The sequence below is a fragment of the Pinus tabuliformis genome, chromosome 4_2, assembly GCF_031772625.1.
Source record: "Pinus tabuliformis cultivar Carrire ecotype Pingquan chromosome 4_2, CPIR1, whole genome shotgun sequence".
In the NCBI taxonomy this organism is placed as follows: domain Eukaryota; kingdom Viridiplantae; phylum Streptophyta; class Pinopsida; order Pinales; family Pinaceae; genus Pinus; species Pinus tabuliformis.
In genome coordinates, this window is record NC_142304.1 from 524,332,878 (window position 1) to 524,350,275 (window position 17,398).

Sequence of the window (17,398 nt, forward strand, 5' to 3'; positions counted from 1 at the left end):
GTTTTTCACAACCAAGTACTATTATGTTTCCTTTATGCCAATGAACACCCATACACATTCATTATCATCAGCAATTATACATGAAGAACACAATTGCACAGTGTAAAGGGAGGGGCAACTCCCTAAACAATGAGTCTGCCCGAATACAATATATTATTCAACTCTACAATGTTTACGAGGCTTTACAAGTATACTTGGGAAACACCAAGTTTCATACTTAGCCAATTTTACAAATAGGAAACACCTCCGTGTGCCAACCGAGTTCCTTGCCCGAGCTGGGCGGGCGCGCCTTCACGCGAGCTGCCAACCGTACTCGTCGACCGAACCTCGTTTACCGCTGCACGACGGGTGGGCGACCTCACCCGAGTCACCCAGCGTTTCCTGTTGCACGACGGGCGGGCGACTTACCCGAGTCACCCGAGACACCTCCGCGTTTCTTCTTCCACGACGGGCGGGCGACCTACCCGAGACATCCCGTGTCACACCGAACGGCGGGTGCCTTCCTTACCCGCGCCCTCACCCGATAACCGAACCCTGTGCGTATCATGTGTGCTTGCCCAAGAGCGGGTGCATATATGCCCGCGCCTCTTTTGCGACCTGCTCCACTACTTCGCACTTTTTTCTTGATCACCGAATGCTCATGTTCGAATGTCCATCTTCGAATGAATGCCAAATGCTCCAATGCCTTGCCATATTTATACGAGCGGTTGGGTGAGTCGCTGCCCAGGCCGACTCGACCACCGCGTGCCAAAATGCCCTTACACGTCGCAAACTTGCCATCCGATTGCTGGTCGGCAAACAATCCTTCGTTCAAGTCGCCCCAACATGTGAGTCCCTTTCGCCAACCTAACTAGTAGTGGTTTGTGGAGAGTCCTGAACATGACTTACAGAGGATCCTGACTCTTTGCTAGTATGACTCACAGTGACTAGACTCGTGCCCCTAGCATGACTTGCTGCAGCTAAAGGCTCATCTCCAACATGACTTGCAAAGGTTGATGATGAAGGGATAGAATTATTCTTCTTCTTTGACTTTCTCTTTCTCCTCTTTTTAGATTTCTTGTTACAAGAAGGAGGAGAAGAATGAATCCTAGATTTCTCTTGGACAGAAGATGAACAATTAGCACCCATGTGATGCCACTGAAATAAAGCATTCATCTGAGAAGCTTCAAGAGTATTGGGAATATTTGGGGTGGACCACAGCCAAACGGGTAGTCCAACATTCAACCCAGGAATATTCAAAGTGGCCATCAAGGGAGTACCAACGTTTCCAAAGAAAGGAAAAGCACAAGGATCTCCTTTTGAAAAGGTACCTTGGTTGGTTTCCATAGGAATATTGGCCATATCTAACTGATTTGCAGACCCTTCCCTTACGGGAATGGAGAAATTACTTTTCAAGGAAGATATACACACAATCAAGACCTTTGCCCTTGAGGAGGCAACTCCACAACTTTGTAGGTGTTGTATTGAAGTGGCTTGGGAGATTATACATGGACTATGACCATTATCTTACACCTCTTTTAGGCCCTCAGGGACTAGTTTTCATCCTTGAAAAATGTTCAAGGGCCTAAGAACCATCCCGTAGATGGTCTCCATGAGTACCACTAGGCCAACTATTCACCTTAGAGGCATTGGAGGGTGGTTTTCTACCATGTGCATAGTCTGTATTATTACTAAGCCTTAAAAACCACTCGTACTAGACCCTAGCATGATAATGGTGTTTCTCCTTAGATGATGTCCAAGGACCCAAACAAAGCCATCCTTGTCGGGCAAAATTATCCTCACATTAACACCCATACACCATCTATATACCTATGGTTTATAATGATGGAAAATAGTGCTCCCCATCACTTAATTGTGCAAAAATCCCCAACTAACCTAGATTCCACGTCAAACATGTCCTCGATATTAGCATATCACCCTACATTATCCATTAGCTCATGGAGATAGAGGGTTCAAGGACTCTCACTTGATGGTTGGGGACTATAGTCCATCGAGAGGTCAAATTTCGGGCTAACTGTGTTAAGGACACCTTGAGGTCAACCAACACTAATGCAATGTATTAGTTGTTGGTACATCAACCTATCAAAATGGCACAATACTGGGTAGTAGACATTAGTAAGTAGGACACTAGTCACCAACAAGAAACCTTGGTATCAATAGAGTAATGATGTGGTGAGTGGACGTGGATCTGGGGATACAACAGTCAATTGTGTGGCAGTTGATTTGACATGCTAACGTTTCATTATGATGTGGCACCAATGTGGGTCTAGATGACATGACATACCAATGTGGTAAGTGATGTGGCATGTTGACATGGCAATGGAAGGTTGATTAGGCACCGAGGTGATGTATAGGTGGTAACCATATAGCGATGACATGGATGTTGGGCTTTTGGATGTTAATATATCAGCTAATCAGTATCAATGACACTCTTTAGCCTCTTCTGAGGGCCTGATCGCTTGATAGCCCGACCATTGGCCTTTGAAGATATCGAGTATTGAGACATTAGGGCTTCAATCTACAAGCTCGTCTGTATGTTAGGTGTCGAGTATCGAGATAGTAAGTATGTATAGAGCATTAAGTGTCCTGGGGGGATAGCAGCTTAGTGATCTGGTAGATGGATAAGGTAGATGATGGAAAGGTAATTAGTATCAATGACACTCTTTAGCCTCTTCTGAGCGCCTGATCGCTTGATAGCCCGACCATTGGCCTTTCAAGATATCGAGTATTGAGACATTAGGGCTTCAATCTACAAGCTCGTCTGTATGTTAGGTGTCGAGTATCGAGATAGTAAGTATGTATAGAGCATTAAGTGTCCTGGGGGGATAGCAGCTTAGTGATCTGGCAGATGGATAAGGTAGATGATGGAAAGGTAATTAGTATCAATGACACTCTTTAGCCTCTTCTGAGGGCCTGATCGCTTGATAGCCCGACCATTGGCCTTTCAAGATATCGAGTATTGAGACATTAGGGCTTCAATCTACAAGCTCGTCTGTATGTTAGGTGTCGAGTATCGAGATAGTAAGTATGTATAGAGCATTAAGTGTCCTGGGGGGACAGCAGCTTAGTGATCTGGCAGATGGATAAGGTAGATGATAGAAAGGTAATTGTGTTAATTGATGACCCATTGTTTGGTTATGTGAAGACCGAGTAAGCAAGTTTTAAACTAATGTGATATTTCCCAAGTGGTCTATAATGGATATAATAGCCAAATTAATTGAATAGGTAAGCTAAAATGAACATTATTGTTTATATCATTGCTAAAATGAACATGGCCTAATTATTCAATATCTCTTGTAATGGAACCAAAGTTATGTATCACATGAATAGTTATAGGTAAGAATTCTTATAAATTATCTTGATTACTATGTCACATATTGAAATCTTTCATTTCACTAATAGTTTCATCATTTGTAATAGATCAAATTACTATGACTTTAGGCAACACTTTTGATGGATTTTACTCATTGTTAACTAAATTTATTATTTCTTTGTCACTGAAGTTGAAAAGTGGAAATACAAAATATTTAATAAACGAGAGTAAATACTATTTCAAGGGTGTTACCAAACTTATTGCATGAGGTTTTATACGAGACAAGTATATATTGCTAGAAAAATAGAGATAAAAAATAATTAACAAATTCCTAAATTCCTTATTTGTATTAAAAAAAAAAATCTCTAGTTTTAATTTTTTTAATAATTACTAAATTGTGTGTTTGAAGTAATTACTTATTTGAAATAAGGAAAAATCTTTTTTCCTTTTTTTTTTTTAATAATCACTAAATTCATTATTTAACATAAATAAAAAAAATTGAAAAATCTATTTTTTTTCTTTTAATAATTACTAAATATATTATTTAACATAAAAAATAAACAATAAAAAATAGATTTTTTGTTACATGCATATTGAACTTTTACTTATAATTTGGTCCAATACAATTTTTTCCATATATAAAAAATATACATATATTATTAAAATTTGAAAACGTTTTTGTCAGTGAATATAAGCTACCTGGTGAAACTAGTTAGTAAACTAGGTGAAAGTAGTTATTTGAAAGCATTTTTGTCAGTAAATATAAGCTACTTCGTGAAAATAGTTAGTAAACTAGGTGAAAGTAGTTAGTAAACTAAGTGTTGATTACCACTCCATCTGATATCTAATCTGAATCTGATGTCATGAGACAGTTCGGGCTGGCTGCATGAGACAGTTCGAACTGTAATGAATTAATAAATATGCAGTTCTCAGCTGTTAAATTTATTTTCATTAATGCACCCAACGATTCCTTAAAAATCTAATCTGATGTCATGAGACAGTTCGGGCAGGCTGCATGAGACAGTTCGGGCTGTAATGAATTAATAAATATGCAGCTGTTAAATTTATTTTCATTAATGCACCCAACGATTCCTTAAAAGCACTGAGATTTACAAATTTACAAGCACGATATTTACATACAGGATTCTGTCTGATTTTTAGAAGAACAAATCTTCAAAAGCAGCACAAGTTTTTGGTTCAGATTTTTCCCTTTTGGAAGTGAGAGTTCATGCAAAATACAGGTTTTTTCCACTTCTGATTGTAATTTTGATTACCTGTGCACTTTTTTTAAACAGTTTTTGCCATGTGTTTTTAATATACTCTCTTTTTTCTGTTAATGAAAAATACTTTTACACAGAATTTGTTCATCCTGGCTGTAAGTATTTGCAATTTGCTTAGTTGATATAGGTTTGATCGCTTTCTTTAGTCCTATTAGTTGATACGCATGCAGATAGCCTCCCAGCTTGTGCTGGAACACTGTGCAGTTTAGAAAGACTGGGCAATGAGACAGGATTTGGAATCACTACGGGCTTGATTAAATCTGGTCATGTTCCTTCTTCCTGTATACAGAAACGAAAACCTAAACCTATGTCAAGGAAGAAGCATGGTAATGAGGAAAGCCCCCTGAATATTTTTTTGGGTTTGGCTTTCTGAATGATATGGTGTATCACACTCATATAGCTGTTTCCTATACAAAACAAGTAGGCAACAAGGACACAATAGAGAATTAGTATATTTTTTTAAGTGTCACAGGCCTATGCCTCGTAATCTAGAAACCACATAATGGATTGACACCCATTGAGGTTTGAGGACTCCCAGGCCCGAAATGCAAAACCCTTCCGAAATTTCCAAGAACACAGTTATAATTTATGCCAAGTTTAGAGATTGAAATTGAAACTTCTGTCAGTGTCCACTCAATTAAGGTAGAGGAATTGCAAGACAAATTAGCATTTCATTCTGCTGGTTATTTGCCTAGAATCTGGCAGTGAGATTTACCACAAGAAATTGCAACAAAGGTTAATTTGGTTTTGCTGGAGTATGTAAGGGATAATCGAATCTAATTATTTTTCTCATTTGTGAGAAGTAACATTGCCTTGTTGAGGCCCTAACTATATGTGAGAAGTATTCTCCCTTGACTATTCGGGAGAAGCTTTCAGCTGAGCTCCATTTGTTAGTTATACTAATGAACATCTCTCGTCCCACAGTCTCCTATAAACATTTCTTGAGATTGGTTAGCAGCCTATACCAGAAAAAGTGATGAGGCCCTTGCCCTATACCCAAGAAATGAAGTGAGTCAAATATTTGTTAGACTAAGCAAATGCAGGTTGGTAGCTAACTCACATCTCCCATTATAGCTAGCTCACATCACCCGAGGTCCATTCGTAAGCTATACTAGTGAACAACTCTCCTCCCATGGTCTCCTAACTGTAAAGAAACCACCTGAGATCCATTTGTAAGCTATACTTGTGAATAACTCTCCTCCCATGGTCTCCTGACTGTAAACAAACATTTTCTTGAGGTTGATTACCAGGTTTTACGAGTGAAAGTTCATGAGGTTCTTGCCCTATACCCAAGAAACATATGGTTGGATCGAGAGCCATTGAAAGATTGAGTTCCTTATCCACCTACTGTTGCTTAGCCACCAATTGATTGAGTTGAAATTTGAGCTGATTCACCTTACCCAGTTCCATAATCTGTTTTCCTATTAGCAAAGGCACAGTCAATTTATCGAGAAGAGAGTTAAATATCGGCTAGACTGAGAAAATGAATGGTGGTAGCTAGCTTACAGCTTCATAATAGTATCTAGGCTAATTTCTAAATCATATGCTCACCACTGGGAAATGACCTTGGATTTGCAGCATATTTTATACAAATCTTGCTCTGGAACATCCCCAAAATGAGGGAATATGCAACTTATATGCATATTTATTTCAACTTTTCAACAACTTGCTCTGGTGGTCAACTTAATTTTTGTCTTCAGTAATTGCTACAGATTTTTATGGATTTCAAACCAACTCTCAAATGGAGCTTTATGAAATGTGCTATGCTATATATGCTATAAACACATTTGATGAGTTGTGTAGCCTTTTAGCAGCTATCCGGCACCAAAATGTAGTGCTTATTTACCCAATAAAATCGAAGAGGAGTGATAGTGACCTCTTTTGGGGGTCTATCGTCTTGGATGGATCTTTAGGATTCTGTCAGAGGAAATTGATATTCCTAGAGGAATCTATCTGGGATATTATTGCCTCACAGAAAACATGAGCCCTCAACATGGATATTATGTCTGCCTTTTATTCAGGTGAGATTCAAATTTGAAATTGGCCTTAAAATGAAGCAAATAAAGCTGGAAATACAGGTGGTGCTATAATGGTTGACTTATTTCTTATATAATACCCATGCTTTTTATCAGTGCATTAGTTAAAGACATTCAGTTATCAATTAAGGCAGACTTAAAAAAGCAGGTGGCTGAAAAGAATTGCTGTTGTATGTATTCCCTGGTGTGCTCTGAGCTCAAAGTCATGTCTATGCTCATTTTTCATCAAAGATAGGTGAGCTGAGACAGGCCTCTTGGATGGCCTTGCAGTGTGGCAAAACCAGGACATTGAGCATATATTTTATGATTGTTTCTTGGTGAGGTCCTTGTGCAAGACTATTTGTTATTGTTTCTCTTCTCTGGTTTCCTATTCGTGTCATTGGATGGTGGTTCTTGTTGGCAACCCTGATTTGTTTTTGTTACTTGTTCAGCCTGCTTTGCCAGTGGTCACATTAATGGTTCTTTTCTTTTGATGATCCATAAGAGGTAAGTCCACCATTAAGGTAGCAGTTGCACCTGTTGTGGAATTATATTCCATAGATTTTGGATGAATAGGCAGTCTACACCTTTTCAACAAGTAGAAAGCTTTTTAGAAGTGCTGATCACAGGGCTCTTTGGCTTGGGTAGGCAGGGAGATTAATTCTCTTTATCTTATAATATAAGACCGTTATTATGCATATGTCCATTAAAGAGTTCTTGAGTTATGATGAAGAGAATAATTCAAACGAGTGATCTATATAGTTAAGGGTACTCACAGCTTGTCAACAGATATGCATACTCACTTCTTAGGGAACCCTTTATGTTGACTAGCTCCATTTAAGACTCTTAACCATAAACATCAATTTTTGAGAGGGATATTGGGCATCCCAGGTGATTGTTGTGATAAACTAAAGTGTTAAATCTCTTGTCAATCTTCCTATACGATATCAAACACCCCTTAATCTTGATACCTGCATGTCTTTTCAATTAAGGCTCCCCTGAATCTTGATACTTGCATGTCTTTTCAATTAAGGCAGAGGAATTGCAAGACAAATTAGCATTTCATTCTGCTGGTTATTTGCCTAGAATCTGGCAGTGAGGTTTACCACAAGAAATTGCAACAAAGGTTAATTTTGTTTTGCTGGAGTATGTAAGGGATAATTGAATCTAATTATTTTTCTCATTTGTGAGAAGTAACATTGCCTTGTTGAGGCCTTAACTATATGTGAGAAGTATTCTCCCTTGACTATTCGGGAGAAGCTTTCAGCTGAGCTCCATTTATTAGTTATACTAATGAGCATCTCTCCTCCCACGGTCTCCTAACTATAAACATTTCTTGGGATTGGTTAGCAGCTTATACCAGAAAAAGTGATGAGGCCCTTGCCCTATACCCAAGAAATGAAGTGAGTCAAATATTTGTTAGACTAAGCAAATGCAGGCTGGTAGGTAACTCAAATCTCCCATTATAGCTAGCTCACATCACCCGAGGTCCATTCATAAGCTATACTAGTGAACAACTCTCCTCCCATGGTCTCCTGATTGTAAAGAAACCACCTGAGATCCATTCGTAAGCTATAATTGTGAATAACTCTCCTCCCATGGTCTCCTGACTGTAAACAAACATTTTCTTGAGTTGATTACCAGGTTTTACTAGTGAAAGTTGATGAGGTTCTTGCCCTATACCCAAGAAACATATGGCTGGATCAAGAGCCATTGAAAGATTGAGTTCCTTATCCACTTACTGTTGCTTAGCCACCAATTGATTGAGTTGAAATTTGAGCTGATTCACCTTACCTAGTTCCATAATCCATTTACCTATTAGCAAAGGCACAACCAATTTATCGAGAAGAGAGTTAAATATCGGCTAGACTGAGAAAATGAATGGTGGTAGCTAGCTTACAGCTTCATAATAGTATCTAGGCTAATTTCTAAATCATATGCTCACCACTGGGAAATGACCTTGGATTTGCAGCATATTTTATACAAATCTTCTCTGGCACATCCCCAAAATGAGGGAATATGCAACTTATATGCATAGTTATTTCAACTTTTCAACAACTTCCTCTGGCGGTCAACTTAACTTTTGTCTTCAGTAATTGCTACAGATTTTTATGGATTTCAAACCAACTCTCAAATGGAGCTTTATGAAATGTGCTATGCTATAAACACATTTGATGAGTTGTGTAGCCTTTTAGCAGCTATCCGGCACCAAAATGTAGTGCTTATTTACCCAATAAAATCGAAGAGGAGTGACAATGACCTCTTTTGGGGGTCTATCGTCTTGGATGGATCTTTAGGATTCTGTCAGAGGAAATTGATATTCCTAGAGGAATCTATCTGGGATATTATTGCCTCCTCTATCTGGGATATTATTGCCTCACAGAAAACATGAGCCCTCAACATGGATATTATGTCTGCCTTTTATTCAGGTGAGATTCAAATTTGAAATTGGCCTTAAAATGAAGCAAATAAAGTTGGAAATACAGGTGGTGCTATAATGGTTGACGTATTTCTTATATAATACCCATGCTTTTTATCAGTGCATTAGTTAAAGACATTCAGTTATCAATTAAGGCAGACTTAAAAAAGCAGGTGGCTGAAAAGAATTGCTGTTGTATGTATTCCCTGGCGTGCTCTGAGCTCAAAGTCATGTCTATGCTCATTTTTCATCAAAGATAGGTGAGCTGAGACAGGCCTCTTGGATGGCCTTGCAGTGTGGCAAAACCAGGACATTGAGCATATATTTTATGATTGTTTCTTGGTGAGGTCCTTGTGCAAGACTATTTGTTATTGTTTCTCTTCTCTGGTTTCCTATTCGTGTCATTGGATGGTGGTTCTTGTTGGCAACCCTGATTTGTTTTTGTTACATGTTCAGCCTGCTTTGCCAGTGGTCACATTAATGGTTCTTTTCTTTTGATGATCCATAAGAGGTAAGTCCACCATTAAGGTAGCAATTGCAGTCCACCTGTATGTTTTGAGATCGTTCCGATATAAAATTTTCGAAGATTTCCAACAAACATTTGTCTCCTATTTAAATGGGTGGTTGAAATTATTTTATGCAACACTCCCCTTTAATTACAAAAAACAAAAATTTAAACTAAGATATTTTCTGGTCTGAGTCTAAGCTATGCTTACAATTTAATTTTTTTTGACATCAGTTGGATTTCCTTTTCTTTTCTTCATTGCTTTAGCTTTGTCTTTTTGTTGTAAGCTTCAGATTTCAGTGTCTTTATTGGCTGGTGCAACTGTTCGATTGTTCCAAGTTGTCCATGCATGTCCTCTATTTATTCAAAAATTGGCTTGTATGTAAACGACTACCACATGTCACCTTCCATAGCTTGCTCTTCATCAATTTGTTCCAAAACAAATCATAAAAATATTTTGTCTCTCAAGGACACTATTGCAAGGAAATTTCATTAACATTTTTATTTTCTACAACATCCACGTTGCCTTCAACATTCATTGTTGCACCTTCTATGAAAACATCATTAACACGTGTTTCAAGCCATGTTTCAAGAAGTTTTAGTGTGAGAGATTCTCAATGAATACATCAACCTCTTTTTCAATGAAGATAAGTTATTGTAGCATATGCCGCTAATCAATGCCAACGGCATGCCCGTGTTTATTTCAAAATGATTTAATGTATCTAACATCATCTACAATATAATCTAAAAGATAACCCATCGATCATAACAAACCATAGCAGCTAGATTCTTTTAATGTCTTAAAAAAAACCAATGGATGCAACTTTGCGAGAGAAAAATGGCATTGCCACAGTAATATAAATCATAGCAGAGATCTTCATTCATATATATATATATATATATATATATATATATATATATATATATATATATATATATATATATATATATATATATATATATAACGAGTATGTACTATAGAGATTTATTTATCTCAATGATAACTTGAGATTCTTCCAGTTATGACAAAAGAGTAAAATATTTAAAATAGAACATGGACTATAGAAATTTATCTGAATGATAACTTGAGATTCTTATCCCACGCTGCATACGATTTCAGTGTATGTAAATGAAAAATTAGTAGATCAATTTAATCTTAATTTTGACGGATTTGATTACCTATTCTTCTCCACTCTATGCTATTCTTCCCCACTCTATGCCTTACGGCGTTTCCTTTGCAACATAAGGTGCAAATGCTAGTTTAAATTTTTATCCAAGATTGATGGCTTATTTTTTGCATTGCATTTGAAAAATAGTATTTTGTTTTGGCTGGGGGCACCTACTTTATTTGTGTTAATCATTTTACAACATGTCTTTGATGTCCATTAGTTTTTCGTACAGCTATGTCATGTGTTTCAGCATGAATGTTGCTTTAAGGAGGCAATCCAATTTATGAAAACATGTTTGGATTCATGGAATGCTTGCTGTTCATTCATGTGAAGTAGTCTTTTCCCTCTTCTATCACTGTTCAGTGATCCATACATTACAGATGGTAGGTAGTTTGCAAAGTGGGTTCGATCATGCACTGACATATTTTAGGGTGCCAGGTATACTCACAATTGGTGGCATCTAGTGTTATGTTACTTGGAAGGCCATGCACATTTGAGTAAAGAGCTCCATATATATGACTCCCAAATCTTGGCTTCTTTGCAAAGAGAATGTTGATCCTTCACACATCATGATTACTATAACCTTTCTCCATTTTTGCTAAATTGGGAGAGTGACCTGGTCTAAGATATTATTAAGATTACTTGCTCTTGGTTTTCATTTGCAATTGGTTGTCTTTTGGGTTCTCAGGTTTACTTGAATGCTCTAGGGTTGCTGTTGAATATTCATGTGCATGGACATTCTGGTATTATTGATGATAGAATGGGAGATCTTTCATATCACCTTCTGGATCAAGTGAGTACTTACAATCATGATATGCATATTGGAAATGCATGGTCCAAAAGGATTACGGTGATGTCTGATAAGTTAATTGCTTCACCTTGTCCTATCTTATTCTGAATAAATGTGATTTAAAACACTAGATGAGATTATGACTATAACAGACATTTACCTATGCATATTTGACTTCATGATTTATATATTAGACCAAAAAATCAAATTGGGATTGACATGTAAATATCAGAAAGAATTATATAGCCATACACGACAGTCACCAAAGAAAGGGGCTTTCTAGAAACATGGGAAAAAATAGATTACAAATGGATGAAAAGACTATTGTTTGAGTGAGAAGTTAAGAATGATTTAAGTGTTGCAACCCCAAAACCTCAGTCAATATTAAATTGACATCATGAAGTAAGAAGAGGTAGCAGAGCACATCTAGAAAATCATAAATATTTACATAAGAAAGACACGTTATCCAAGATAAGAAAGGCTGACTCAGACCTAAAATGTAGCTTGCAATGAATTGTGATCAAGGCTGGTATCAAATCACAGTGCTGAAATTGAGATGACCAGGGAAGAAGCTCCAGTCACTGGACAATGTAAAACATGGCTAACAACCATGAATGCAACTTCTAAAGTGAATATGATCAGAATACATTTCCACAACATACGTTTATGAACCCAACTGCCAGAGTGATACTAGTAGATCATGAAAAACATGAAATCTGGAGAAGTAATTGCTCTCAAAAGTTAGTGTCTACGCAATATATTAAAATACAAACACATTTAATAATAAAGGAGACTAGAAGCAACTAATAGTTTGAGTTGGTAGCAGGTAGTTCAAGTTTTTTGTTTCTTCTTCTTAGGGGGCTTGAGGGGGGATAAATCTGATTTTTGGGGTTTGTGGAAATAATAACATAAACAAGCTATTGTATTTCCCAATGAAGAATCTCGATGCAGATGGAATGCAGGGATGATTGATAAACCCTGGAAGCAGGTACACTCCACAGAAAATCTTGGCCTCTGAAGGTTCATTTTGGTTTGGATACTGCACATCTGTAGCATATAATCTCACAGAATCAGCTAACTAGAGATCCCAATTAGTCTATTCCTCCTGTAATTCAGTGGAACCTTGTTGTGATTTCATTTCTTGGTATTGCTAAGGCCGATACAGATGTATAACAGTGCCCGACCTGGAATTGTTGGTTAAAAATTGATGGGTTTTAGGCTTGATTGGACAAAGTTTGATGAAAATTAAGGAAATACAGGTTTCCTGCTAAGTCTTCGACAAATGTCCTAAGAATGTGAGCGTAAAAATTCACCAGGGAATTAGAATTTCAAGTGTAATAAAAAAATACAGTATGGACCTCCCACTATGCTGTTAACGGGAGAGGGGGGGCGGTCATATTTGATATTGGCCATTGGATGACCAATGTCAAATTTCATAAACGTCATCAGATATAATGTGAAGAACCCTGAGTTGGAACATTGATTACGAACCCCTATGACATTAGTGAGGGAGCGGGGGTCCGCATTGTGTCTTGACCATCCATTTTCAACATGTATCCACCATTGGATGTTAGGGGCCTTCTGTCAATGTCGAGTTGGAACCATGCTAAGGGAGTTTGGAACCTGGAATATTAGATTGTGAGGAGCTTGTTAATGGACCAAAAATTCGATGTCCAAGGACGATTTTAGAAATTGTATAGGGTTGATATGAGCTATCAGATCTAAGATCAACCAACATAACGACTGTTTGATATTTTAAACTACCAATGGTCGATAAACCGAAGGGACCCTTGAGGTTATGTGGGGTCAACAATAATGCATATATTAATTTATTTAAAATATTGTAAGATGGGTTATATATATATGTTGTTTTGCGTTCATGCAATATGAAAAGAGAAGTGGTGGGCTCCGTGTAATTTATTTAAAAACATAAATATGTTATATGTATGACCCTTTTGGGTTGTCACTAGAACTGTGAGCTATTGAGGGTTGGGTTTCATATTTATTTATTATTTATGAATATTTACATAGAGGGGATATACTTTGGTCCATAAGTGTTAAGTTTATATGTTATTTAAATGATTTTCATATTTATATATAGATTAATAATTGGATAATATTTATATAATCAATTAATATATAAACAAAAACATATATATTTATATATCTTAAATAAAACAATATATGAAAATATATGAAATTGTGTGTGGGGTCAGAAAGAAGTTAGCATGTTGGCTAGTTGGAGAAAGAGGCCAAAAAGCTTGTTTACTTCCAATAAGGAACCGAGGAAATCCTAAAGAGAAGAGTGAGAATCACAAGGAATAGGTAAAAATATGGAAGTACAAGAAAATACAAGTACTTTTGACAGGAAAATTAGTTATAGATTTTGAAATATAGTTACAACATTGAGGAAAGTAGGTAGAATTGGAATTTTCTCGGTATGGAGAATTTGACAAAAATTATGCAAACTTAAAAAGACCGTAAGTTACAGCTCACAAATAAGAATTGGGCATATAACAAATAATTAGAATGACAATTTCAGGATGATTATAACTTCCTACCCAAAAATTTGAATTGAAGGTTAAATTTTTGGAAACTTTTGAAGAAAATCTACAAGAGTCTTCACATGTTAAAATGTCATAATAGGTTACAATATTTCAAAGGTCATATATTTTAGCCTGGGGATTGGAATAACACAAGTAGATAGTCAATACAAAGAAATTGACGAAGAGGACAACCTGGAAAATCTAGAATTCTTAAGTCAATGATCAATTTGAACAAAATATTTAGGAAACGCTATAAGTAAATTTTCAGGGAAAATTTCCTAGTAACATATAGGAGTCAAAAATATGCCCAAGGACCTTAGAGTGAAGAGGAAGTAGTTAGGGTTACAAACATAAGCATGAATGATGTTAAAAACAACTAATGATCATGTAGTGGACCAACCTAAGGGTAGGGATTTGGAAGAAACAATCAAAAATCTCAAATTGGAATTTCTCAACTATAAAGATGACAATGAGAAGCTGATAAAAGATAAACAACATATTAGAAACCAAATATTTAAGAGTTTAAACAAAATTTAGAGTGAATTGACATAGAAAACTGAGTCCAGATTAGCTTATGAGCAAAGTGCATGGTTTATGATGAGAGGTATTGGAAGGTCAAGTCACTCCAAAATTGTTTCTTATCAACACTATCACTCAGCTAGGAAAACAAGTAAAAGGGATTATTTTACTATCGAATCAGATAATATCCATATTTTTTCAACACTTAGAGAAGTTAGAAGAAGAGCAGAAAAGCAAAGCTAAGAAAAATTAAGGCCCCCATATTTAATGGCGAAAATAAGAAAAGGGAAGAAGAAAATACCTGGTTGCTAGAGATGAGGAAATATCTTTAATTGTTACACTATTCTTCGAATTTAGAGTCTAGAATTATCATATATCACTTGAATGGAAAGTTGAATCTCTGGTGGAAATATCTTTAATTGTTACACTATTTCTCAATACCTCTACCTCTGATCACTACCCCATCACTCTAACTTTGGAAACCCACTGTCCTCTTGGCCCTATTCCATTTAAATACAACCCTCTTTGGAATCATATTCCTGTAGCCAGAGAAATTGTTTAGATGACCTGGAGCCAACATGTGGAAGGTTCGCCATGCTTTATTTGGGAAACCAAATTAAAAAGAACCAAGCAGATTTTAAAAGATTGGGCCAAAGATAATTATCAGGAGCCAGAGGAGATCAAAAAGAAAGTCAAGAATGAATTAGAAGGTGTGCAGTCAAGGATCGAAGAGCATGGATTATCGCAGCAAAATAATGAGCAAGAAAGTGTATTATACGCACAACTGAGTCACATTAATAGGGAGGAAGAAACCAAGTGGCGTTTAAAATCTAGACAATTATGGCTTCAAGGAGGAGACAAAAATACAGGCTACTTCCACAAACAGGTGACTGCTCAAAAGCTCAGGAATGATGTAAACACAATCCTGGACAGTGAAGGAAATCGGCACAGCACTCAAGAAACCATAAGGAAGGCTGCCTCCAAGCACTACAGGGACCTCCTAACTGAAATAAAAGGGGCAGAAGACTATTCCGACTTGCTCCAGCATCTGCCCAAAGGAGTCAGTAAGGAGATGAACGACAACCTTAGCAAGGAAATTGAAGAAGAGGAAATTAAAAGAGCAATCTGGAGTCTACACCTTGATAAGGCGCTTGGGCCTGACGGATTCCCCATCTGTTTTTTCAGGGAGTTCTAGACTCTGATAAAAAAGGACCTGACAAAGATGATTCGATGGGCACAAAGAAAAGGAAAATAGGAGGATTCACCAATTCCACCTTTCTTGCCCTCATACCTAAGGAAAATCGGTGCTCTTCCTTTTCCAGATTCCGACCCATTTCCCTCTGCAATTCCTCCTACAAAATTCTATCCAAAATCTTAGCTACGAGATTCAAACCCCTCCTTCCCTCCCTGATTTTTGAAAATCAAGGAGGTTTCCTGCCCAACAGACATATCACTGATTCCATTCTCCTTGTCCAAGAAGCCATCACTCGAGTTTTATCCAGGAAAGAGAAAGGATTTGTTCTAAAACCTCAATCTGGCGAATGCCTTCGATAGAGTAAGGCATTCCTCCTTATTGCTGTCATAAAAAGATGGGCTTCGAATCTCCCTTCATTAATATTATTGTAGCTTGTATATCTAGGCCATGGATCTCCCCCCTGATCAACGGTAGGCCAAGTGAAGCATTCCAATCTTCCCGAGGTCTCAGATAGGGTTGTCTCCTCTCTCCCTACCTCTTCATCCTCATGGCAGAATCCTTCAGTCAAGCTTTGGACCACAATCGGAGAGTGGGCCTTATAACTGGTATCAAATTCGGGAATGGAGCAAAAAACATTAATCACTCATAGTTTGCTGATGATACCTTATTAATTGGGGGAGCCTCCAGCATAATAGCAAGGCAATTCAAGAAACTCCTTGACCAATCTATGGGGTACTCTGGAGGCTTGGTCAATCAGCTCAAAAGCTGTATATATGAATGGAACACTTCAAATCAGGTTATCCATAGCATTGCAAACATATTTGGTGTCACATGCAAGCTGGAATGGACCCACTTTTCCTATCTGGGCATGCCAATGAGCTTGGGCCCTTTGAAGGCTAAAACTTGGAACGGAATCATTGACAAGGTAAAGAGAAAAGTGCAGCAATGGGGAACATTGTGGCTCAACCCTGCAGGCCGGCTCATTCTCCTTAAATCAGGTATCACTTCCCTTCCCTTTACCATTTTTCTCTATATCAAGCTCCTGCCATTTTTCACCATAAAATGGGAGGTTGCACTTCGCCACTTCCTTTGGCAAGGGGGGAAGAATGATAAAAGCAAGCTTAATTTAGTTAGTTGGAAGCATGTAATCCAAACCCAAGATAGAGGAGGTCTTGGTATTAGATCGCCAAAGTTCTTAAATTTGGCCTTTGGAGCGAAAATAGTATGGAGCTTAATAACAAGACCCTCATCGTGGTGGAAAAAGGTGCTGGAGATCAAATATCTAAACTTCCAAAGGCAGAAGAAGCTCCTTGACTCCAATATCCAACAGAGACTCACTAAAATCTGGAGGTTATGCAAGAAAGCCCTACCTTTATGATTCAAAATATTTCGAAAGTTCTAGGGGGGGGAGCCAGCATCAACTTTGGAACTGACAAAATCCAGGGACAACAACCATTGATCATGCATAAAGAGGCCATACCCGTCATCAAATTTCTTAAACAATAGATGCATCCATCATCTGGCTCAAATTTCCAGTTTGGGACCTCATTCCATGCCTGGACTGGTTGGTCCTTCCAGAAATCCCCAACGTTAGAACCCAACCTCAGCTATCTTGAGTCTACCTCCACATCAAGGCTCCCATCAAGG

General features: G+C 37.5%; 1 protein-coding gene across 1 annotated transcript in view; it reads right to left on the minus strand.

Annotated features, from left to right (window-relative positions):
• Positions 1-291: 291 nt before the first annotated feature.
• The window catches only part of LOC149170299 (protein DETOXIFICATION 27-like), a 33,584-nt gene continuing 16,477 nt past the window's right edge, over positions 292-17,398 (minus strand). Inside the window, exons 7-8 of the mRNA XM_089425508.1 lie at positions 509-804; positions 292-381 (exon numbers count right to left, since the gene is read on the minus strand). Of these exons, the coding sequence (XP_089281634.1) occupies positions 292-381; positions 509-804 (386 nt within the window). The remainder of the gene's footprint in view (positions 382-508; positions 805-17,398) is intronic.